Source organism: Nannobrachium achirus (genome assembly GCF_963921795.1).
Source record: "Nannobrachium achirus genome assembly, chromosome: 21".
NCBI lineage: Eukaryota > Metazoa > Chordata > Actinopteri > Myctophiformes > Myctophidae > Nannobrachium > Nannobrachium achirus.
Genome location: NC_137828.1, coordinates 41,099,267 through 41,125,637, shown reverse-complemented (window position 1 = coordinate 41,125,637; position 26,371 = coordinate 41,099,267). Strand labels below are relative to the sequence as shown.

The window sequence follows — 26,371 nt, the reverse complement described above, 5'->3', positions numbered from 1 at the left end:
CAAGGTAACTGTCATATATGTTACCACCTATGTTGTTTATTCCAATGCATTGTCAAGCCCAACTCGTCATAGTCAGATGCGTCAGGTGCCTTTGGCCATCTGGTTGCTGACGCTGAGGATGCTCTTTCGTGCACGATGCTGACGACAAGGGAATAATCACTACCAAAATTAACTCCCCCATCAGTATGATGGGCACGGGCACGGGCACTCGCTCATCGCTCGATCTTGTGGCCTTTGCGGGCCGCGACGCTCAAGCACACTTCTCACGGCATAAGTGTATTGACATCCTCCTGATCTTGCATCTTAAGTATAGGGGAAATTGACTGCGTCAGAAAGGCAGGAACAGTGGGGCCCTTGACTCTCAGGGGCCCTTTGGGGGGAACTGGGCCGTGGGGCCAACGTCAATTTAAATTAAAATAAAGTGTAGGTTAATCAAATATCTAATTTGTATTTACAGCAGTGGTTTTCAAACCCAAGGGACATGCAAATACATGCACAAACTACTTTAATTAGGTTACAGACTAAATCCTGTATGATAAAATGTATTTTTGATTGATAGAAGTTGATTGAAAACAGCACAGGAAAGTACAGCTCAATAAAAGGCCTACTAAGAGGATTTAAACCCAAGATAGCACTATGGCTCATTTCCATTGGGGTCTTTTGTATTCAATTCATTGATAAACTAAAACTAACCACTTTCTTGACCCACACATTCCGTGTGACTGCCTGCTGTGCCCACCTGACTGCCCATTGTGGTTAGCTAACACACTTGTCTACTTCTTGTTGCCCTATTTCACATCTGTGTTTTGAAAAAGTATAAATAAAAAAACACTAGTGGTGTTGATTACTGGATCCTACACCTCTTGTTTCACCTAAAAGATAAGTTGAATCTTAGCAATTTGTCTGAGTGTCCACTGAAGAATACATTAGAACATGAACATTATGAACACATGTCCATAATGATTTCCCTGGTTGATGTTCATATTCTTGGCCTTATGTTGGAGAGATGGAAAGATGCCAGATGGAATTAGATTAAGCCTACAGCCCACTCACTCTCTGTAGGCAGGAAGTATAGAAACCATGAACAAGCGGTCAACTTAGAAGCTCATGATAATCAATCATGGGAAAACTCCTGCTTCACATATTGGCTACATGTCCTTCACTACAGTAGCCTATGTCTTCTATTTGCTTCTCCTGCCAATGCAAATAGCTGGCAACAACAACCCCTGGGTCCTGAATTGCATGTAGCATCAACAGGTGAAATAATCTTGGTTTTACGCTTCTATCAACAGCCACCCACAAAACAAACAAACAAAACAAAAAAAGGGTTTCTAGATAGCGATATTTTTTAATTTTTCTTTGTATTTTTTCACATTCTTCTGATCAACGGAGAATATACACATGGCTAAAATAAGAACAACGCATACAACCCCGAAACGTAAAGCTCTATTGTTTTTAATCTCATTCCATCCTCTCAGCATGCAGGCACCTCAAAGGAATGGTGTGCGTTGTACTTCTTTGAACTAAAATATGAAAAACCATCACTTTTATGGTGGTATATGCTATATAGTGGCGAGAGAGAAAGAAATGTCTGTATATATTTTCTGTTATAACCCAAAGGCATCAATGCAATAAACTTGGAAGGGAATAAAACGCACACAAGCACACACGCACGCACGCACGCACGCACGCACGCACGCACGCACGCACGCACACACATATTTCAGGGCACTGCAAGATTGTGTGGCCCTCATTTCTGTCTTTTCACTGTTTATCTTCTGTATTTGACTGTGCTTGGAACCAGAACTAAAGAATGTTACACTCTACCCATACACAATTGTAACAATGACGAAACCGCGACCCATAAACCTGTGCTAGCTTCCTTAGCTCCCTGCAGTTTTACTCACTCTGCAGGGGAAAAATGTGAAATGTGATGCATATGAAAAATATAACCAATACTTCAAGTGATGTGGTGCGATAAAATAAAATAAAAAGCGTTTTATTTATGTATGTATCACTTTGACAAGTTCAAAACTGTAAACACACCCTTTTCCCAGCTGGCATTTAATGGTTAAACAAACACTGCTGATGGTAATAACATTAATTGTGGGTCTGTTTCATTTAGACATTGCTGCGTGCCAGACAGATCCTGTACAATTAACTACGTGCTGGCACATAGAAACCTGTATGAATTGAGTACAAAGGGACCCCAAAGCAAACAAGCCTAACAGCTTTCTTGTGGTCTTTATCCTTTTAGTTGACCTTGTCTCAGTGAACATTTTTGGACAGTAGGCCTACTCCTATACATATTTTGTCCAAAAATCATGCAAATTGGTACACAGTATCTCTATGGGGCTTTTAAGCCGTGACATCATTTTGTGGTCAGACCTCCAAGCAGATTTATTGTCAATATGTGTCCCTCGCTATTTCAACAGATCCGAGACAAAAATAACGACTTTCTATCACTTTCCTGTCAACAAGAAAGAGAAGAGAAATTCAGCCAGTAAATAGTAAAAATAGTCAAAAGATTCACGGAAAATGGGGCCTTTTGGCCCCAAAAGTGCTTTTTTTCAGATTTTTCATATTCCATCCTGAATGGCTAAGATTGGCTTCCAAAGTTTGCAGGAGCGCTCCGCTTGGAACGAAATGCCGCAAATCATGAACACAGTGCGATTTGCATGTCATTTTGCACGCACATTACCACTGGGCTGAGGAAGGAATGCTACTTGAAATGTTTCAAATCAGCCTCATGGTGATGCTATAACAAGCCGATTTGTGTTTTACCTACAACTCCACTGATCATTGTAAAATGTTGTATATGCACTCCCTAGAGGCCAAGGAAAAACCTTTGCCCTGCATTGTTTTACATCTGCCTTTTATAGCGGCACCAGGAGGCCGACTTATATAAAACACATTTTTTGATATTATTCAGATTCTTTCCAAAGTTCACGCAAATCGGTTCACAGTATCTCCATAGTCATATGATCAAGACTTCTCCAATTCTCCATTGGAAATGAATGGGATGCGTGTGCTCACTCACACAACACGCGGTCTGTCTGAATGAGCCTTACAATCATGAATGCAGCGTCCGATTGCCGTGAAAGGCCGAAGAAGACGGGATAGCTTCGCTGTTACTACATGTCATCTGTTCGACACCCAACTCTAACCCTTACCCTAAACCTAACCTCCGTGGGGTGAGTCGCTAACCCTACCGACGCTCCTTTGTCGAACTGGCGGTCGTTCGAAAGAGCGAGATTTCCCCGAAGAAGACATGGCACCCTTTTGGGGAAATCTCGCTATTTCTACGTCCCGTCATTTCGACTAAGGGAGTCAGCAGGCTATAGCTACTCACCCGCGTCACGGTTACTGAGGTTAGAGTCAGGGTTTGTGTTAGGTTTAGGCATAGAGGTTAACATTCGCCCACGTTGGCAGTTTAGCTTTTCACCAGGTTTGCGTTCACCCGTGTCAAAAGAATGAACCGTCGAACAGATGCTATGTTGCAATAGGCTATCGACATGCTCCCACCCTTTTCACATTGGCCTATTATTTCCCCACCAGGAGGCGACCTGACCTGTGCTCGGAAGAGCATTCTAGTTATGCTGTGTTTACCAATGAAAAATGTCTGCTGTGAAAAAGGGTTCAACGGTAAATCCATAAAGATTTAATCAGGACCTTCACTGTCGATACGTACGTGTCATGTGTATGTCACAGCTGTTGATCCATTTAAAATCACTCTGCCGTGGGCATGGCTGCTGTTTACATTATACAATGACACATTATGGTATGTCATGGGGGACACGTGAGTGGATAATTGGCATAATGCATTTGCTCTGCCTTTGACCAATCGTTTCCTCGATTTGGTTATAATTAGCGTCCTGTTTATGGTATAGCTCTAAAAGCCCAATAATTAAAATGTAATAAATGTAATTTATCGTCTATAGATAAATCTCTGGTGATTATTCAGTGGGTACTGTCATTCCTGAGGAACAGTGATTGTGTATTCTGTTCACTGTCCGATGTGAAAACAATCCAGCATGAAATACTTTTTTTTTTATTTTGTTCTTTTTTCATGTCGGAATGTTGTATGTCAAGTTGACTGTTCACTAGAAAGGTTTTGTTTCAGGAAAATCCACAGAGGAGGAATGGCAGTTGCGTTGGAGAACGGTGTATCCGTAACTCACAGCCTGGACAATCAATATGTTTATGTATTCTGTTTGTGGTGTATCTTGGTATATGTTAATCTGTCTGTCTGTCTGTCTGTCTGTCTGTCTGTCTGTCTGTCTGTCTGTCTGTCTGTCTGTCTGTCTGTCTGTCTGTCTATATCTATCTATCTATCTATCTATCTATCTAATACAGTATCTATATACCGGTATCTATCTATCTAGTACGATAGAGCTTAAAGGTGTGGGATGACTTGAGGGATGACTTAATACAAGTTTACATGTTGGTTCAGAAGAACCCAAATTACCTGAGCCCATTTTCATCCTTCATTAAAGAGTTGCAACTGGTGGAACTGATGGTTTCCATTCTGCCACAATGAGCTGACGTTTCATTTTCACTCTCTCTCCTCTGATTAAATGCAATTAAAGACCAGAGTGTGGATCCAAATGAGAACTCTTTATAACCTCATTAGCTCCATGGTCCACCAGCTTTCTCTATAGGCAACAGATACAATGGGCCCTATTTTCGTCAGTGCCTTACACTTATCCCTAAACTTTTTTGCCCCCTTTTTATTTTAGTATTTTGAAAAACATTAAAATACTTTAAATAGCTGATCTACATCGACACGTTGTGAGCTTGTCAGCTATTTAAACTATTTAAAAATATTTTCCAAAATAGTAAAAAATGGTGAAGATGTTTAATGATAAGGGTAAAGGCACTGACGAAAATAGGGCCCAATACCCCCCTCCCCCTGCAGAGGGGGGCGAGAAAGAGAGATCAGCACACACGCACATACGCACGCACGCACGCACATATGCACGCACGCACAGACACACACACACACACACACACACACACACACACACACACACACACACACACACACACAGAGACAGACCAAAAAGGAGGTGTGCCGTTTTGCTGGTAGGCCTATAGGGATTTGCGCACACTTATTAACACACCAGCAGTAGGCTATAGGCTACCTGTCCTGTTGCAAATCAGAGAGTTCAGATTTTTCTTGCTTAAAAGAAGCCCCCCTCATAGATCTATCTATCTATGTTTGGTAGATACATTCTTACAGTTTCGGACACAGACTGACAGACAGTCAGACAGACAGACAGACAGACAGACAGACAGACAGACAGACAGACAGACAGACAGACACAACATCCATCTTTAATTGAGGGTGAAGATCTCGTGATCCTTTCTATAATGAGACAAATATTGTACTATAGGCTAATTAATGTTTTAATGTGGACTTACACAATGTAGACCGTTTAGCTGATGGGCAGGCAGCAGGCTATGGTAGGTAGGCTATGACTTTATTCTGACATAGACTAGGCTACTTGAGCCTTCTCTTGCTCTCAGAATAATTTCTCTGATGTCATGCGTCTGTGCTGTGGGTGTGTGCAGTGGTGTAAAGTAACTAAGTACATTTACTTAAGTACTGTACTTATACAATTGTGAGGTATTTTTTACTTGAGTATTTCCAATACTTTCTACAACTCAGATCCAAATATTCTACTTTTACTACACTACATACAAAACATACAGTAGGCCTACATTAACCACTTCAGCTCTACATACATTTCGGCCATTTGAAAATAGACAATCTGCAAGCTCACATGATGTCAGATCATACCATCCCCATTCCCAAAATGCCTGCAGATCTGCTACTTTCAAGAAATGTTTATACATTTTGAAAACTTTAAATGGGACTTTCTGCATAATGAGTACTTTTACTTTTGGTAGACTATATTTTAAGTATATTGTAATACCAATACTTTTGTTACTTAAAGGACAACTTTAGTTTTTTACAACAAGGGTTCATATTTTAGATTGTAATTAAAGAATATAAGATGAGTGTTAAAATTATTTCAAGTTCAAGTTCAAGTTCATTTATTGTTTGTCCCCGAAGGGCGATACGGTTGCAGCCAGGGCAGGAATTTCAGGGAGGCCATGAAGGCCATGGCCGCCGTTGCCCCTCAGTTTGTCCATGTGCCCCTCAAAACAATGGCATGACCTGAGGCCACAGTGGCCTTAATGCCCCAGCTGACTGTACCACTTTCTCCTCTGTCTCTTTCTTGTCAATGTGTAGACACCAGTGTCTCTTTCTTGTCATGTAGACAACAGTGTCTTTTGTTGAGATTCTCAGCTATATCTTTATCCATGTCTTACCCCTTATCGCTATAAACGTCTTTGCCTTTTTTCTTTTTACTATTTTGAAAAACATTTTAAAATACATCGAAACGTTGTGAGCTTGTAGATCAGCTATTTGAAATATTAAAAAAATAATAAAGTAGTTAACAATGTCAAAAAGGTTTAGGGATAAGGGGTATTCTGGAGCTCATTGGAATGAGCTCCATAATGTGCGATTTTAACTTAACAGTTTGGTTTCTCAAATGCCATTCGACATAGAGTAATAATGTCATGGCGTCACTTGCATCCCCTAGTTCGCGGAAGTAATTTATCTATGGAGAATAACATTGAGTCATCTTAAAATCGTCTCATATAAGCATTGTGGTCCAAACATATACAAACTGTCTCCACAATATTGTTGGGGAGGTGGCTCTGTAGTCAGTCACTAATATTTGATACAGTCTATCTCTGGCAAAAATGTAACTAATTCGGCGACAGTAACATTAGCGTTTTCTAACCATCAGTTGTTTCTTCATATCCATATGAGTCAAACCGCTGAGATCATTTGTTTGTGTTTGGAACACAGTTCTTATATGACGCAATATGAAAAAAGTCTATGGGAATTCAGAATGGGGGGAAAAAACAGGAACCAAGTAGGATGTTTAAATGACGTCAAGCAGCTCTATTAACACTGACATTAACAGTCTAATAAAGAGTCCAGGTTTTTTAAACAATGAATACTGACTGGTGGATGATGTCAATGTGACAATTCTTCTCACTGTCTCTAATTAAATTTTGTGCTTTGTAAAGTTCAAAGCCATCATTTGGAAAAAGTAGAAAGTGAAGAAGGTAAGGAAGTAGACAAAAGTTCAGAGATGGCCATAGAAATAATAACAATAATTACACTTGACTTTTAAAGCAATTTTGGAAAATGGGTTATAAATTGCTCCATCTACGCCTTCCCTCTCAGCTTTCGTACTTACTAACTATTTGATTTGTGCAGGGCTGAGATTCTTTTCACTTCAGATAAGTCTACATTTCAAAATCATCCTTCACCCTTAAATTCAATTAATTATTTCAATGGACTAAACTTTGTTTTATTTGATGGCCTTCCTGCCCTAGCATTTGGCCTTTGTGCCCTAAAATAATTGACACCACCAAAGGCCAAATGGCCGTGCCCCTAAAATGATGAAATTCTAGGCCTGGTTGCAGCAATATATAAAAGCATACTCTGTCACAAAAGACACATAAAAACACATAAGACACATAGAGCAATAAAAACAGGGTAGCAGTTCATGATCTCATCCAGAAGTAAAGAACAAAAAAGAAAAAGCAACAATCATAGGCCATATATTGAAATTCGCATCATTTAATTTCTCCCAAAGCAACAGATTACCTCCTCCTCATATCAGCATTTAAAGCCTTTATTGAAGCAGGCACAAAGGAGAACTTATGCCTGTTTGTTTTGGCCACTACACACTCCAGGCGGAGGCCAGAAGGAAGCAGCTTGTACTCAGAGCTGAGAGGATGAGAGCTGTCCATACGAATGGACTTGGCTTTCTTAAGCATCTGTCTTTGGAAGACGTGATCCAGGCTACTGAAGTTTACTCCAGGGATCTTTGAAGCCGTTCTCACAATTCTTCCAAGGTGTTTTTTGTCTTTTATGTTCAGGTTTCCATACCAACAGATGATGGAGAAGGATATTATAGATTCAATAAAAGCACTGCAAAACAGTCTCATTAAAGATTTGTCAACGCGAAATCTGGCAAGCCTCCTTAAACAATAGAGGCGTTGCTGACCTTTCTTGCACAACATTTCACAGTTAACGTCAAATCTCAGCTTACTATCAAATGTAGTACCCAAATATTTATAGGTGTTAACCAGTTCAACTTGCTGACCGTGGACAACACTGTTCTGGGGAACTGGGGAGGATTTCCTTAAGTCAACACACATCTCTTTTGTTTTTGAGATATTCAATTGTAGAAAGGCATCCTCGCACCAGGTAAGAAAATCATCAAGCACTTGGCCATGACCATCTTCATTATCACCAAGCAGGCTGACAACTATAGAATCATCAGCATACTTGATAATGAATCTGTTGGCATGGTGACTAAAGCAGTCATTTGTGTATATGATGTACAGGAAGGCGGACAATACACAACCCTGAGGTGAGCCGGTAGAAGATGTTAATAGGCTGGACAAAATACCATTGACTTTTACCTGTTGTGATCTATTGGTAAGAAAGTCAAAAATCCAGCCTATAAGACCTGCATCTAAACAAAATAGGCGTTCCAGTTTTTCAATCAAGACATGAGGCTGGATCGTGTTGAAAGCTGATGAAAAATCAACAAAAAGTAGCCTGGCATGCTTCTTACTACCTTCTAAATGTTTAAGAAGAAGGTTAAGTAAGGTGGATGAAGCATCTTGCACACCTCTCCTGGCTCTGTAGGCAAATTGAAAAGGGTCTAACAGAGACTCGGTTTTTACCAGGAGCTCTGTTTTAACCAAATATTCCAATTGCTTCATTACCAGGGAGGTTAGTGCAACAGGTCTGAAATCATTTAACACCATGGGGTTCTTTATTTTGGCCACAGGCAGGCACCACTATGGACTGTTTCCAAAGAGATGGCACCTTCTGCAGGGAAAGAGACAAGTTAAAGATATAGTAAAAAATCACACCCGTGTGAAGTGGAGCTGTGTGTGTGTGTGTGTGTGTGTGTGTGTGTGTGTGTGTGTGTGTGTGTGTGTGTGTGTGTGTGTGTGTGTGTGTGTGTGTGTGTGTGTGTGTGGATCATGTGTACCGATTTTTGTGACATTTGAAGAAAATATGTAGGAAAAGGAGCAAAAAGTGTGTTTTGGAGAAAATTCAAGATGGCGGAAAATCTATCATGGCGCAAATGGGCGTGGCCTATGCGTCATGACCCAAGGAATCCAGGGAAAAAATATTTTTAATTTTCCGACCTACGGTTCAAGAGTTACAGGCCAAAACGTAAAGTGGGGTGTTATGGCGCCACCATGCGGCCAAATGACACAATTATTCTTTATTTAATCCTTGAAATCATTATGAACCTCCTCTCCAAGTCTTGAAACTCTAGCCCCTATGGTTTGCGAGAGACAAATAATTGAATGTGAGTTTTTGCGATTCCCATTATAAGTCAATGGGGAAAATTAATTCACTAATAAATTAATATCAATTAAACTATAGAACCTTTCTCTTAGAAAAGTAATAGCCCACGATTCCCGAGTAAGCCGTTCGATTTGACATATGGCGCGAGTGTGTGGTGGCAAAACTGTGGGACTAGTGGCGTGCCGAAGTTTAGGAAGTTCAGGCTACATACCACCGGCTTCGACTGCTCTCTTCGCATTCAACCGGACTTTATCACCCTTTTTCAGACGTTTGAACGCAGATAGTATCCACAGTGTATCCACGGAGGAGTATCTACTTTGAAGTACGCATGCGCCGATATCTCTCGCCTTGAATATTATTCCCCTCAGGGGAATCGAACCCAAACCGTGGGTTTATTGCATCCGTGCTCTACTGACTGAGCTAATGAACGGATGAATGATGTGACTCCTTTTTTGTGCATTTATCTATGACGTGGATAGTGTGGTAGACGTTGATAGTGAGGGACTGAATATTTACTATTCTGTCCATAACGGCACATAACTCGGTAACGCGGCTGAGTGGGATTGTGCGGCGTTCCCACCGCTCGTCGCGGCAACTCGGCTCGCTAGCGCTCGCCTCGGTGGCGACTCACGGGGGTCATCGCCGCCCAATACCGCGCCGCTCCGTCAGGGTCTGTGGCGTGGAGCGTTGCACGGGGGAACAGAGAATAGCTGGCTTCTGGTTCGAGGCTGGAATTCTCCTCAGGTTTTATTTTTGCGCTCCTCTGAGGTTGACCACTAGATGTCGTCATTTTACTACTAATATCTCTGCCTTGGTGAGATACTTCTCTGCATTGATGAGATACTAGTATGCTGTATCTATGGATACCTCTGCATTGAAGAGTCTGAAAGCACGTGAATATTTCGCATTAAGTGCGTTGATATCATTAGAAGCAGGTGCTACATACAGACACACACACAGACAGACACACAGACAGACCCACACGGCCACGTATAGGGAGCCTGTGCTTCACACAGCTCCAAAAATCGAACCTCTGTTCGAAGTGGAGCTGTGTGTGTGTGTGTGTGTGTGTGTGTGTGTGTGTGTGTGTGTGTGTGTGTCTGTGTGTGTGTGTGTGTGTGTGTGTGTGTGTGTGTGTGTGTGTGTGTGTGTGTGTGTGTATTGCAGTTGATGCTCAGGGCAGGCTAGACTCAACAGCACCTCTCTGGTCACCCAGGGTACTCAGGCTACACCAGAGGCTACATACAGACAGACAGACACTGAGCGGTGGTTTACCCACCTCATAGATCATGTGTACCGGTTTTTAAGACATTTGAAGAAAATATGTAGGAAAAGGAGCAAAAAGTGTGTTTTGGAGAAAATTCAAGATGGCGGAAAATCTATCCTGGCGCAAATGGGCGTGGCCTATATCTGGAGATGCGTCTTGACCCAAGGAATCCAGGGAAAAAATAATTTTAATTTTCCGACCTACGGTTCAACAGTTACAGGCCAAAACGTAAACTGGGCTGTTATAGCGCCACCATGAGGCCAAATGACACTATTATTTTTTATTTAATCCTTGAAATCATTATGAACCTCCTCTCCAAGTCTTGAAACTGTAGCCCCTATGGTTTAAGAGAGAAAAATAATTGAATGTGAGTTTTTGCGATTCCCATTATAAGTCAATGGGGAAAATTAATTCACTAATAAATTAATAGCAATTAAACTATAGAACCTTTCTCTTAGCAAGTTACTAGCACACGATTCCCGAGTAAGCCGGTCGATTTGACATATGGCGCGAGTGTGTGGTGCAAAAACTGTGGGAGGAGTAGCGTGCCAAACTTTAGGCTACATACAGACACGGACGGACGGCCACACACACGGCCACGTATAGGGAGCTTGTGTTCCACACAGCTCCAAAAATGGGGCCTAGCTGGTCAGCACAGGTTTTTAACAGGCGACCACTGAGTTTATCGGGACCAAGACTTTTTCATTTACTTCTTTCTATTGTTTTAGAGATTCTTATTTCAGTGTTTGGGGGCATGCGTACAAGTGGATAAATATGTCATTTTACACAGAATAAGCCCATTCCCAAGATACAATGCAACCTTTGATGGTTGGATGTGACTTATGGGGGATAGAAGTGTTACTGTAAATAGCAATAAAGAAACTGCTGGCTTATTTTGTCTAAAAAGACATATTTAGCCACTTGTACGCATGCCCCATGCGTACGCATGCCCCACATTTTAGCATGGTAAACGCAATAAAACAATAGAACGAAGCAAATGAAAACATTTTAATACTCACTTTTTATTTTCTCTAATTAGGCTACAATCTAAAATATGAACCCTTGTTGTAAAAAAACAAAGTTGTCCTTTAATTCAGGGCTTTTACTTATATTTACACATTCCAGTATTGATACTTGAATTAAAACATTTGAGTACTTTTTCCACGACTGCTCTGATGTCATGGGTATGTGCCTGTGTGTGTGTGTGGGGGGGGGGGGGGGGGGGGCTGCGTGCATGTGCGCGCGCGCGCGCCGTATCCGCGAAGCCTCTGCTCTGTCAGATCATTCCCATTCCCAAACTTCATGTGCTCTCTGACCGTCATATAAGATCAAGACAACGAAATAGACATTTCGTGGTAAAGTTGCTGAATAATAGCCTACAGTTGTTCCTTTTATCCAGAGCGCCTGCAGCAGCAGCTTATCGAAGGGGTGAGTGTCCAAATATTGTACGATCTTGAAGTGTGTGTGTGTGTGTGTGAACGTGCGTAAATGTTGCTATATTGTCCACAATACTTTTTTCAGATCATCGAGATTTATAATTGACAGATTCAGGCCACGGACTGTAGGCTAACATGCATGTTGTCTGTTTTGTATAGGCTATATTAATCTATTCTAATGATCTTTTCGTTATAACAAATTAAATAGCCAGTATTTGTTGTATGTGTTTTAACTTTTAACCCTCTTCCACCGATCTTCCCTTTCAAAGGCGTTTTATGTCAAAAAGAAATTGATTGATTTATTAGGCTAGTTTATTAACAGTTTGCAAAAAAAAAAGCTCTGTAGCACTGGGCACAGATAAATACATATTAACCATTTGATCTAGGTGTCAAAATGGAAAGCACGTCGGTTGAAATGCTCAAAGAAGACTTGTGCCTCTCGACGCTCGCAGTCGCAGAAGATTGTCTGGTGATGAATTCCACTTTATTGCTGTCTGATGGAGGATATCCAGAAAACCACAGTAGTGGTTCGAAGCATGACGAGAGCTGGGACCAGGAGCCCATCTCTCCCATCATCCCCATCATCATCACCGCTGTCTACTCTGTGGTGTTTGTGGTGGGTTTGTTGGGAAACTGCCTCGTGATGTATGTTATCATCAGGTAAGAAGGTTCTCTGGGATACATTTGCATATATTCTAATTGATTGATTGATTGATTGATTGATTGATTGATTGATTGATTGATTGATTAATTGTTTGTTTGTTTGTTTGTTTGTTTGATTGATTGGTTGATTGGTTGATTGAGAGACTTATATGTTTTGATGGATTGATTAAATACTTTGTTAACAGTTTTAGTAGTCTACAGTGCATGTGATTTTACAATTATGCAAAATGGATGATAACACAAAAGCCCTGTAAAGGGCTTGTTTCCATTGTGGTCCTGTGTATTCAATTCATTGATACATGTAAATACATACAATGATATACAAGACATAGTAGCAACTAGCAGTGCTCTTCCAAGCACAGGTCTCCACCAGGTCAGGTATTAATTATTATGGCCTCCTGGTGGCGCTACATGTGAAAAGGTTGCCATGTCTTCTTTGACCTTTAATGGTGACGATCACATGAGTGTTGAGATACTGCCAATTTCATTACAATTGCACGCTGGGTTCATGATTTGAGGCATTTTGTTCGAAACGGATCAATCCTGCAAAGTTTGGAGGCCAATCTTAGCCAATCAGGATGGAAAATGTAATATGGGACAGATCCGTCTTGATCATATGACTGTAGAGATACTGTGTACTGATTTTTGTTAATTTGGGCAAATTTATTTTAAAATGTGTCTTACATAAGTCGGCCTCCTGGTGGCGCTATAAAAGGCTAATTTGAAAAATGCAGGGAAAGGGTTTTTCCCTCGCCTCTAGGGAGTGCGCTTACACAGTTTGCAACTGATCGGTGAACAAATCGGCCTGTTATAGCGCCACCATGAGGCTGATTTAAAAAAATTTAAGTGGCATTTCTTCCTCGGCCTAGTGGGAACGTGTGTGCGCGATTTCATGATAATTGCACTTTGCGTTTGTGATTTGAGGCATTTTGTTCAAAACGGCTCAATCCTACAAACTTTGGAAGCCAATCTTAGCCAATCAGGATGGAATATGCAAAATCGGACAGATCCGTGTCGATCACATGACTGTCGAGATACTGCCTACCGATTTGTAGGATTTTTGGACAAAATCTGTAAGAGTAGTGTACAGAAATGTGTTTGGCAAACATCGGTCTCATGGTGGCGTTAGAACAGGCCCATTTGAAAAATGTGGGGCAGAGGTTCTGAATTAGCATCCAGGGAGTGTTTGTGCTCATTTTGGCAGCGACCGGGCCAACGGCGACTGAGATTAGGTGGTAACAAACTGCGAGGACACACGCACGCACGGACGGACGCACGGACGGACGCACGCACGCACGCACGCACGGACGCACGCACGGACGGACGGACGGACGGAGGGGAAAACATACTCTCCCCCATGCCTTCGGCTGGTGTGGAGACAATAAACATATGTGTACAGTAAACAGTTGGGGTGTGTGTGTGGGGGGTGGGGTTTCTCTTAAACCCCATATAGTTGACCGGAGTCCCTCAGGGCTCTATAATAGTGACTTCCCTGTTTTGCTAGTGGTTAAAAGGATAGACTTTAAAGTATTCTGCAGTATAACTCCCAACTGTTTTGACTCACACAAGGGTGAGTGGGGGCAGTATATCTGTTGCACAGAACAGTAGAGCCTGCGGTTGTGAGATGAGCAAGCTACCAACTAAACAGTAAGGTGTTTCTTTCGAGCCAGTAGGTTGTAAAATAGGCACTGGTATGGTAAGTATTAGCCTTCATGTTCCTATACGATCATACAAGAATTTCTCTTTTCATAATGGTCTTCTTCAGTAGTAATTTTGTTGGAAGGCATGCAAACCTATAGGGCCATGTACAGTTGAGAAAAGGGGCATGCTACTCATCTATCTATAAATGCGAGAAGTCTCTGCGTGTGTGTCTGTCTGTCTGTCTGTGTGTCTGTAATCCGCGTATCTCGAGAACCGTTCGTCCCACCGGCTTCAGATTCGGCACGTGCGTTCCCCGCCGCGGCACGGAGTGCAGTGCCGGGTCTCGACCCGACCCGACGCGCGGTTTTCCCGAACCGGCGCGAAACGTTCGGAATCTCCTTATGCGGGGTTGATTGTTGACATCAGGCTGTTCCGGAGGAAATCGGCGAAAGCTCTGACTCATTGTGACATCACTTCATAAAAGGCTCTGACATCACGTACGCCACATGAGTCAACAAAAAATCTCTGTGAGTGTGTATGTATGTATGTAATCCGCGTATCTCGAGAACCGTTCGTCCCACGGGCACGCGCGTTCTCCATATATGGGAATAAAATGAATGCCCGTATGCGGAGCTGATGTCTGACATCAGAGTTTTCCGCAACCGGTACTGTGTGTGCAGAGATCTTCATATATGGGCATACGTGGACAAAGACAAACAGATGGTCAAAACGGGTCCTATGACAACAGGTATATTGGGGTTTGCATTAAAGGGTGGGGCATTCATGGGTTTGCACCGCAGCAGGTAGTGCAGTGCTCGGCCTCGACCCGACCCGATACACGATTTTCTGGAACCAGCACGAAAGGTTTGGATTCTGATGTCTGACATCAGGATTTTCCGGAACTGGCACTGTGTCTGCATAGATCTCCATATATGGGCATAAAATGGATGCAGACAGACAGATACAGATATCTCCATATATGGGCATAAATGGACACAGGCAAACAGATGGTCAAAGATCTCCATATATGGGCATAAAGTGGACGCAGACAGACAGATACAGATATCTCCATATATGGGCATAAATGGACACAGGCAAACAGATGGTCAAAACGGGTCCTATGACAACAGGTATAATGGGGTTTGCATTAAGTTTGTCTCCTCCTCCATCTGTTTGTCTGTGTCCCTTTATTCCCATTATGGAGATCTCTGTATCTGTCTGTGCCTCCGACTGTGTTGCAGACACAGTGCCGGTTCCCCCTTTAATGCAAACCCCATTATACCTGTTGTCATAGGACCCGTTTTGACCATCTGTTTGAAAAAGCGACAGAGATCTCATATATGGGCATAAAATGGACGCAGATAAACAGATATCTCCATATATGGCATATATGGGCATACAATGGACGCAGAATCACAAAGATCTCCATATACGGGCATAAAAGGGACACAGACAGACAGATACAGAGATCTCCATATATGGGCATAAAATGGACGCAGATAGACAGATATCTCCATATATGGGCATATATGGGCATAAAATGGACCCAGAACTATAACTGCAGTGATCTCCATATATGGACATAAAATGGACGCCGACAGACAGATGGTCAAAACGGGTCCTATGAAAACAGGTATAATGGGGTTTGCATTAAAGGGCGGGGCATTCATTCCCTATTTACATTGTTCCGAGTTGGCCAGGTCGCCTTCGGGCGGCCCAGCTTCTAGTTATACTAATGAGTCATTAGTAATGTTGATAATCTAGTTGTGATGTAGATTAGAATGTGCTTGAATCTAGGATGTGCTCCCATTGGTTATGGAAGACTGGTAGAGTGGGTACTATAAGGAAGAGTGGGCCGCACAATGTAAGATTGTCTTTAATTGTCCTAAATGTAAATATATGTACAGTATATGTAAAGTATACTTGATTAGAACATGCTTGTACATTTTACAATTAAGGCCTGGTATTTCTACATTGCTACAAAACCTGTATTTCCAATCATTTGGAGATTAAACAAGAAGTTGAAGGGTAAACCTATAGGTCTTATAGTGATGTTCACATCATGTATACTTTACATTATTATTATTGTCTCCACCAGCCGAAGGCTGAGGGAGAGTATGTTTTCCCCTCCGTCCGTCCGTGCGTCCGTCCGTCCGTCCGTCCGTCCGTCCGTGCGTCCGTCCGTGCGTGCGTGCGTCTTCGCAGTTTGTGAGCGCCTAATCTCAGTCGCTGTTGGCCCGGTCGCTGCCAAAGTGAGCACACACATTCCCTGGAAGCCAATCTAGAACCTCTGCCCTAAATTTTTCAAATGGGCCTTTTCTAGCGCCACCTAGTGGCCGATGTTCGCAAAACACATTTCTGTGCACTACTCTTACAGATTTTGTCCAAAAATCCTACAAATCGGTAGGCAGTATCTCGACAGTCATGTGATCGACACAGATCTGTCCGATTTTGCATATTCCATCCTGATTGGCTAAGATTGGCTTCCAAAGTTTGTAGGATTGAGCCGTTTTGAACAAAATGCCTCAAATCACAAACGCAAAGTGCAATTATCATGAAATCGCGCACACACGTTCCCACTAGGCCGAGGAAGAAATGCCACTTAATTTTTTTTAAATCAGCCTCATGGTGGCGCTATAACAGGCCGATTTGTGGTTTTACCTATAACTCCACCGATCAGTTTCAAACTTTGTAAGCGCACTCCCTAGAGGCTAAGGATAAACCTTTGCCCTGCATTTTTCACATCAGCCTTTTATAGCGCCACCTTTGGGCCGACATATGTAAAACACATTTTTGGATATTACTCCTTGAGATTTTATGCAAAAATCACGCAAATCGGTACACAGTATCTCTATAGTCATGTGATCAAGTCCGATCAGTCTGATATTTCATATTCCATCCTGATTGGCTAATATTAGCTTCCAAATTTTGCAGGATTGCTCCGCTTTTGAACAAAATGCCTCAAATCATCAACGCAGCTTGCGATTACCGTGAAATTTGCCACACATATTCCCACTAGGTCAAGGAACAAATGCTACCTTTTTCACATTGGCCTGTTATAGCGCCACCATTAGGTAGACTTTAGCAAAACACATTTTTGGAACACAATGCTTCAAATCATGCATGCAGCGTCCGATTGCCATGAAAGATCTAAGGTGAAGAACATATGCCACCCTTTTTACATTGGCCTAATATACAGTAGCACCACCAGGACGCATGGCCTGGTGGAGACCTGTGCTCGGAAGAGCACTGCTTCTAGTTATTATTATTTTTACATTTTGGACGAAATTCTCCTTTTGCGCAAAGTAGTGCAATGCAAGATAGAGGGCGTCAGATCCCTTTGAGTCACACCCTACCATTACTTCCTGTAGATCCACAGAGCATTGATTCTAGTCATTTTCTCCATTAGGTTTCTTTTCACTTTTTTCAACTTTTATTACTCGGGATGGTAAAAAGATTGCATTTCATTCAATATCATTTATGACATGCACGAGCAACAAATCTCCCATGATGTCTTGTGAAATGACAATTACCTCAAATCATATTGATTGCATAATCCTGTCAGCAGAGGCCAATTTCCCCACCTCTCCATTAATTCCATACCACAGGCTGTACATTTTACTCAGTGGCACAGTAAAACTCAAACATAATCACTGGTATATATTTTACAAATACGTTGCAGAAGTTTGAGCATTTGACGTGAGGAAGAGGCTGGATGATTGACTGAGAATAAATGGGTGATTCTGAATAGCTATAATTCAGGGGATGTGATTGTTATTTAGATGTAGTACCATATTTACAGTCAAAGATAAAATGCTAAATAGGCACATCTGGTTAATGGAACGTCAAGGACAATTGACACAGAAGTCTACCTCTTTTGTTCAAATAGCAATGACTAATTTCACATTATTTAACTATGGTGGTGACTTCTTTTTGCCAAGGTTCTAGGATTTGCTCACAAATTACATTAGATCAGTGGTTCTCAACCTTTTCAAGCTCTGACCCCCCAAAATAATATATTTGAACTGGGGACCCATGGGGGTTGAGGCATTACATTTAGTTTGACTCGGTTCTACAGATGTGAAAATAGCTGAACTACAAACTATTATTTCACAATGTTTGACCAGTTTTTATAGTATAGTTTGTTGATTATACTATTATACAACGATTATACAAAAAAGGTCAGGTGGGGACCCCGACCCACACGTTGAGAACCACTGCATTAGATGAAAGTTGAGAATATATTGTGTTATTATATTATTATTATATAATTATATTGTATCTATTCTTATGCTTAGTTTTTTGACCACAGTGAGATTGCCTTTGTCACCTCATCTGAGGAATGGAATTTTACATTCATCTTTTACTTAACCACATGAACTCTATAGTGTCCCAATCCTGGGAATTTCATAACAATCAAAAATTCGTCAAAAGTAGCCGATCAGAATTTTACATGCATGCTTACACGTGTTGTGAGTTTGTAGATCGGTTATTTTCAGCAATGAGATTTGGAGTAGAGGGAAAAAAGGAAGGGGTCGAGTACAGATACCTAAAATACCTAAAATATATAGGCCTAGCGGTGGTTAAGTTATACATTCATATTATAGCCGTATGAAACCGTGGTCAGCACTAAATATTGCTCAGCATATAACAGCATATTTCCAGAGCTCAGAAAAATAAGGTAAACTGAAGTGAGTTGAACTGAGCTGAAATTACTATCCATGGTTACTATCAGAATGATGAAGACAGTGAGAAAATAGCCAGCACACTGTAAATGTCCTTTTTATTTACCTCTCCGTGGACAGAACTACTGACTCATTTCAACCTAACAGGTCTTCCTCAGCGTTGTCTGAGAATGAGCCTTGTTTTAATTAATGAGCCGTGTTTTAATTAATCTCCGTGAACCACACTGCATAACTGCATGATATTTTGATGACTTTGAGTCGTTTATTATCCAATTACAATCAAGTAGTTATGCAAATGTTTGATTTGTTACACGTGGGCACAGCAAATTGCTTCATGTTTCTGCCCCTTCTTCTCATTTATGCAACATTGTATTTTCCCTTCATTGTTATTTGCCGTGACCTACTTTTAACAGGTACACAAAGATGAAGACGGCCACCAACATTTACATATTCAACCTGGCTCTCGCCGACGCCCTCGTCACCACAACCATGCCTTTCCAGAGCACCGACTACCTGCTGAACACGTGGCCCTTCGGCGAGGTGGTGTGCAAGGTGTTCATCTCCATAGACTACTACAACATGTTCACCAGCATCTTCACCCTCACCATGATGAGCGTGGACCGCTACGTGGCCGTGTGCCATCCGGTGAAGGCCCTGGACTTTCGCACCCCGATGAAGGCCAAGATGATCAACGTTTGCATCTGGATCCTGTCCTCGGCTGCGGGGATACCAGCTCTTGTCCTGGGCGGTACCCAGACCAACAATGGTGAGAGAAAGACCTTCTACTTCTGTAACCTCTACAGATTTATCTAAAGCCTGATTTGTACTTGCACACAGAGATGGGCAGTATTCGAAATAAATGTATTTGAAATACGTATTTGAAATACTTTTTTGTATTTTGTAATTTGCATTTGGCTGGGATGGAAAAATTGGACGTAATTTGTATCAAAACACTTTCAGGTATTTTATGTATTTGAAATACAAAATACATTTTTAATTTAATTTAATTCTCAAATGCACACATTTTAAACATTCATAAAGGTATAGACTGTAGGGGGAAAGACACATTTTATTTCAATCTAATTTGCTGGTGGTTCGTGTGTGTGTGTGTGTGTGTGTGTGTGTGTGTGTGTGTGTGTGTGTGTGTGTGTGTGTGTGTGTGTGTGTGTGTGTGTGTGTGTGGGGGGGGGGGGGTGTGTGTGTGTGTGTGTGTGTGTGTGTGTGTGTGTGTGTGTGTGTGTGTGTGTGTGTGTGTGTGTGTGTGTGTGTGTGTGTGTGTGTGATACAGCCATAGCACTGATTTGCTTCAAATGTAACATGCTTTATGATTACAATTTACAATTTCGAATTACTTGCACCAGCAGAGCGTGCAAGTACTGCGTTCGGCTGCGTATGTATGTATGTATATAGGTAGGTTGGTAGCTGTGTGTGTTTAAGCCCGTAGCCCAGGGGTATTCAACTAAATAAAGCAGGTGGCCACAATTGTAAAATGACTTGAAGTCAGGGGCGACACTGCAACAGCGTGTTTGTGGTTTGTTTTATGGGCTATTGGCCTATATAGGACACAACAATCAGTGGTGTGTTCTACCGTGTTACGCTTTAGCCTATACGTAGTATGACATGCAGAATAAAAACACAAAGCTTGGCCCTCTCCATTTCATCCATTGAAAACACGCAAGCATAACCACGACCACGCGCATGTCAGCATTATCGTATACCCTCCAAAAAAATCTAGAACACACCACTGACAACAATGCCTGGACATATTATGTCCATTATGGTAAATTATTATGACCTGCTTCATACATGCATTCATGCCTTTTAATGTTTGATATGATAATTTCTCTGACAGTCCTTTATAATGGGTGGATGGATGGATGGATGGATATCATTAATTGATTTGGAATTATATTTCAGAATCGGTTTATACTAATATACCCAGACAGTGGCATGGAAGTATCCTTGTGAGAAGAAGAATATATAGGAGGCAGGCTGGCAAGGTGAAGTGCTTGTTCGTATGATTATTATTATTTTTATTTTTTGAGCATCCGGCTGATAAGAGCACTATTCTAGACAGACCTTCATTCAGCCCAGGACACTATTGAGGACGAGTTAGTCATACTGTGTAAAACCTACAAGTGGCTGGAGAAGATGGAAAATGGGCAAAATCCACTCAAAACGAGGACTTTTTTTTGTGGGGGGGGGGGGGCTTTTATGCCTTTATTGGATAGGACAGTAGACTGACAGGAAATGGGGGGAGAGATGGGGAACGACACGCAGCGAAGGACGTCCGGATCGGGAATCAAACCGGCAATGCCACCATGCATCCATGTGGCAATGCCTAAGTGGTATGCGCCTGGACCAGTAGGCCAGCGGGCGCCCCATTCAAATATCTTTAATACCTTTTGATACTTTTACCGCTGGGGCCAGATTTGGCCCATGGGCCGCCAGTTGAATATCGCTGCCATAGCCCAATCAGGGATCAGCATTTCTGGCAACATCATCATTAACAGCCAATGAGGGACCAGCATTCCTGATGAAGAGAGTGGTGATGTCACTGTTTTCGCTGGCGCACAAGTAGGGCTATGCTGGCGCACAAGTAGGGCTATGCTGGCGCACAAGTAGGGCTATGCTGGCGCACAAGCGTTTTATTTTAAAAGCCTGTTTCTAGCGAAAATGTAACATTAGCATTTTCTCACCATCAGTTGATCAGAGATCATTTGTTTAGGTTTGGAACATAGTTCTTATATTACGCGATATGAAAAAAGGGAATTCAGAATGGGGGGGGGGGGACGTGTACCAGGTAGGATGGGTAAATGACGTCAAACTTCACTGCTCTATGATAAACATTTAGGCTGCCTGCTCTAAAGATAAACACCGTATGGTCAATTTATTCTTAGAAATTCTGACAGGCAATTAAATTAATACTTGGCAATCAATCTATGAAATTACTAATCATTGCATACATTTTTATAAAATGTATTTTCAAAATACAAAATACGTATTTGAATCTCCAATACATTTCTCTGGCCTGTATTTATATTTTGTATTTTGATACATTTTTTAACCCAGTATTTGTATTTTGTATAAAAAATACTTTTCAATGTATTTTCGCCCATCTCTGCTTGCACACTGGGTGTTGCATGGTGAGCTTGTAGATCAGCTATCAATCAAGCATTCGGAATACAAACTAAAGGGAGAGGGCACAGATCATGCTGAGTCATACATTTATTTATATAGAAATGTGCCAGTGAGAGCTCAATCTCTCTCTGTCAAAAAAGAAAAAAGAAAAAAAATCATATTTGTATGAATAGACTCTAGCTAGCGGTATTGAGGTGTCCATTATGTTTTGTCCCTGAATACAGATGATGCTGTGAAAAGATGTTCAATTCAGAGAACACACATTAGCTGTTCTGTTCCACACGGTGACAGCCAACAAATGGACAGTTGGAGTGTTGTTTAGCTGATGATGAAGTAGTTCTGTTCTGAAGTGTGGGTGTATTTCCCTCCCCCTTCTCTCCTTCCTGTCCCACCCCCCGCTATAGGCACGACGGAGTGTGCCTTGCAGTTCCCGGAGCCGTACGTATACTGGGACACACTGATGAAGGTCTGCGTGTTTGTCTTCGCTTTCGTGGTGCCAGTGCTGATCATCACCGTGTGCTACACCCTGATGGTGCTGAGGCTGAAGAGCGTGCGGATGCTGTCCGGCTCCAGGGAGAAGGACCGCAACCTGCGCCGCATCACGCGGATGGTGTCGGTGGTGGTGGCCGTGTTCGTGGTGTGCTGGACGCCCATTCACATCTTCATCCTGGTCAAGGCCCTTGTGGCAGTGCCCGAGACCATAGGTGTCATGGCGCTGTACTTCTTCTGTGTGGTCCTGGGCTACACGAACAGCAGCCTCAATCCGGTCCTCTATGCCTACTTGGATGAGAACTTCAAGCGCTGTTTCAAAGACTTCTGCCCCCCTGCAAGGTTAAAGGGAGCCACCAGCAGGGGTTCTGGGAACAACAAGACTCGCAGCACGGTCAGGGAGGCCCCTGTTCCTCTGGAGAATCCAGACAGGACTAGGCAGCCTGCATGACTAGCAATGGAGCTCTCCTCTATTTCCCAAATTGGAAAGGAGGATTCAAATGACCTTGGCTTAACCCAAGTGACATCAGCAATGTAGACTCCAACAATTATATGTTATTGAAAATAATTTGTGTAAAATTGGGTGAGGGAAGTTAAATCAGTTTCGAGGACAGGATAACTTGGCCTCATATTTTATTTTAGGTGAATATTATCAAAGTTTCCTTTCACGATATAATCAGTTGCAGTTGACTAATTCTTAACTCAGTTGTGATGACTGCAACAGAATAATGCCACATAGTGCATTTACACAGACAAACCTATAACTCAATGCTGTGGATACCTGTTGCAGTGAAATATGATTTTCACTTAATGTTATAACATTCACAAATTGGTGTAATTGAACTGGAGCCATACCGACTGTCTAATGAAATCATAGAGACATGGGGATGAATTCGTTGCAACCCTTTAATTTATTAATTGTAATTTTCCATCTTTACGGCATAGAATAGATTAAAGAGAATGTTTGATTTTAGGACTTGCCAAATCAAGTAATGTGGGAACAGATTCTGCTGTTTCAAGACATTTGAGTGTGATGTATTTCTTTTTTAGCACTTTCTGAGCATACTTACTAAAACATTTACCATAAATTATGTGATTATAAAAATATACAATTAGGATGTATAGCACAAAATAGCCTTGAATCACAGGTTGTCAAATTAAAACGTCAACATTCTCAGGGATATATTTGCTCATTTACACTTCAGTGTGAAATCTAGTGAGGCACTAATGAAGATTGTTTATTGTCTTGGTTCACGGGTAGGTTTATAGGCTATACACTGTTTCATCAGTTTATTTTTGTCTCCACCAGGCCGAAAGTGTGGCAGAAACTATGTTTTTCCCCCAGACCGTCCGTCTACAGTATGTGTCCGTGTGTCCGTCCGTCCATCTGTGTACAGCTAATCTCGCCACCGTTGGATTTTTGCAAAACAATATTTTGTGCTATTACTCCCACAGAGTCACGCAAATCAGCACTCATTATCTTTATGTCATTAAGACAGACCTGTCCAATGTTTTATATTTCATCCTGATTGCCTGGCTAAGATTGACTTCTACTACCTGGCCTGGCTGAGATCTGTGCTCCGAGGAGCACATTTTCTAGTTTGTATTGGTATTAGCATGTGCCTTCCTCCTCTTTCTTCTTTCCTTAACTTTTTGTTTCAACAGTGCCTTTGATAGTCCAGGATGCTATATAGTATAAACAATCTCCATGTTCATTTAAAAGAATGATTAGTGCATGTAGTCAGGACAGCACTTGAACAGTAGCTGTTGGATGGAAACCTATATGTCCAAAACCATAACTTTACAGAATTAAAAAAAGTATGAAAAGCTAAGTATGAAAAAATATAGGGCATTCATTTACAAAAAAAAGTTAAATTATAGAGATACAATGTTTCTGCCCGACTGCAACGGAAGATAGCGGCTATAGGTGTGTGTATATAATTTACAGTGCTGTTTCCATTGCCTTGCCCTCGACACCCTCTGAATTACAAGCCTGCAAGACATCTGCAGCGTGGCTGATGGACCATGGCGTCAGCAGCATGGCTGTTGTTTTGAGCTGCATGTTGAGAGCTGCTTTTATGTGCTTGAGTGCCAAAAATCCACATGTTTATATGGATGAGGCTGGTCGTCATAGTGGAAATCCTGGACTTGAATGTTTATTTTCAATTTGACAGAGGGCTCTCTATCAACTCTGACTCTGGAGCTGTGTCCAGTGTGATGAGTTGTTAGTAATGTTTATAGTGTTATGTACCGGTAAATCAATCAATCGCGTGAGCTGTTTGGATTATTTGGTCTTGATACACATACGGTACTGTATTGCATAATTGAAGCATTCACTTTAATGTAGTACATAAATAGTAAATGAATGCTGTCTATGAAATTGGATAGCTCTTTTACGAACGTGTGCATGTCCTTGAATATACAGTATTCTGAAAACTATATCATTGATATTCTATACAAACATAAACACACTCATACACGCACGCACGCACACACACATGCGCACGCGCGTGTGCACACACACACACACACACACACACACACACACACACACACACACACACACACACACACACACACACACACACACACACACACACACACAGTGCTTGTATGACATTTTATGTACAGCTATCAAGCAAGCCTATATTTATGTTTGATAAATATATGTAATGTTGTCAGTGCTTGATGTCTGTGCTGTTGAGTTTTGAATGTATTGTACAGTATACTGACTCTGTATTGTGTACATATGACCAGCCATTATGGGTGTATAGTGTGTAGTGTGTAATATGTGTAATAAATATATGGAATTGGAATTTCATTAGTTGTCATTTTTAAGTAATAGTAATGAATCAATCAAATGTACGTATCCTATCATATTCTACATTTTCATCTCAGCTTGATTATAGTATAAACCTTTATTTGGGTTAGATCCTTTAATTTGGTAGGAGGACACAAGCAAATAAACATGAATTAAAATGATATAACTGAATGTTTAAAGGTTGTGACCTTCTTCTTTGACAGCTGGGGATGGAAATTGTGTTCTCGGAGCATGAACAGTGACATTATTCAGAGGAACTTTGTATGAAGGCCGTCCTTATTAGCTCATGTCTGTGCTTGCCGTTTTATAACCCTGTTATTTTTCTACATTTGATTTTCCTGCGAAATGACAGCCAGCTAGGTCGATAGATAAACAGACATACCTAATATGTCCAGTCCAGTGCTTGATCATAAAGTAAGGTAATGAAATGCATACAGGCTCTCGTATTTAAAATGCCTTCTTTATGTCCATGCAGTCTGCAGCAGACGTCTGTATTCAGAGCCTCTGTGTCTTCAAATGGAACTCTACAAGTGAGAAGAATAGCAAGGAATGGGAATGCGCTCATCCTGTTTGTTACACTTTGTATATATCACTTGAAGACGTGTTCATAGTGGCTGACTCAGAATGCAAGTCTGTATTTGAAGAGGTTTAGAACAGTGGTGTAAAGTAACTAAGTACATTTACTCAAGTACTGTACTTACTGTAAGTACAATTTTGAGGTACTTTTACTTGTAATAGAGTGTTTCTACATTGCAGTATTGCTACTTTTACTTAGGTAAAGAGTACTTCTTCTTCCATCAC

The 26,371-nt window shown here is 41.5% G+C and overlaps 1 protein-coding gene across 1 annotated transcript; it reads left to right on the top strand.

The window, feature by feature from the left end:
- Nucleotides 1-12,524: 12,524 nt before the first annotated feature.
- Nucleotides 12,525-23,200, top strand: LOC308306733 (delta-type opioid receptor-like; the record flags this gene model as incomplete). The annotated part of the gene is made up of 3 exons (XM_080751777.1): nucleotides 12,525-12,790; nucleotides 19,533-19,885; nucleotides 22,665-23,200. The coding sequence occupies 3 exons, from the start codon at nucleotides 12,525-12,527 to the stop codon at nucleotides 23,198-23,200; spliced, it is 1,155 nt and encodes a 384-aa protein (XP_080607903.1).
- Between the last annotated feature and the right edge of the window lie 3,171 nt (nucleotides 23,201-26,371).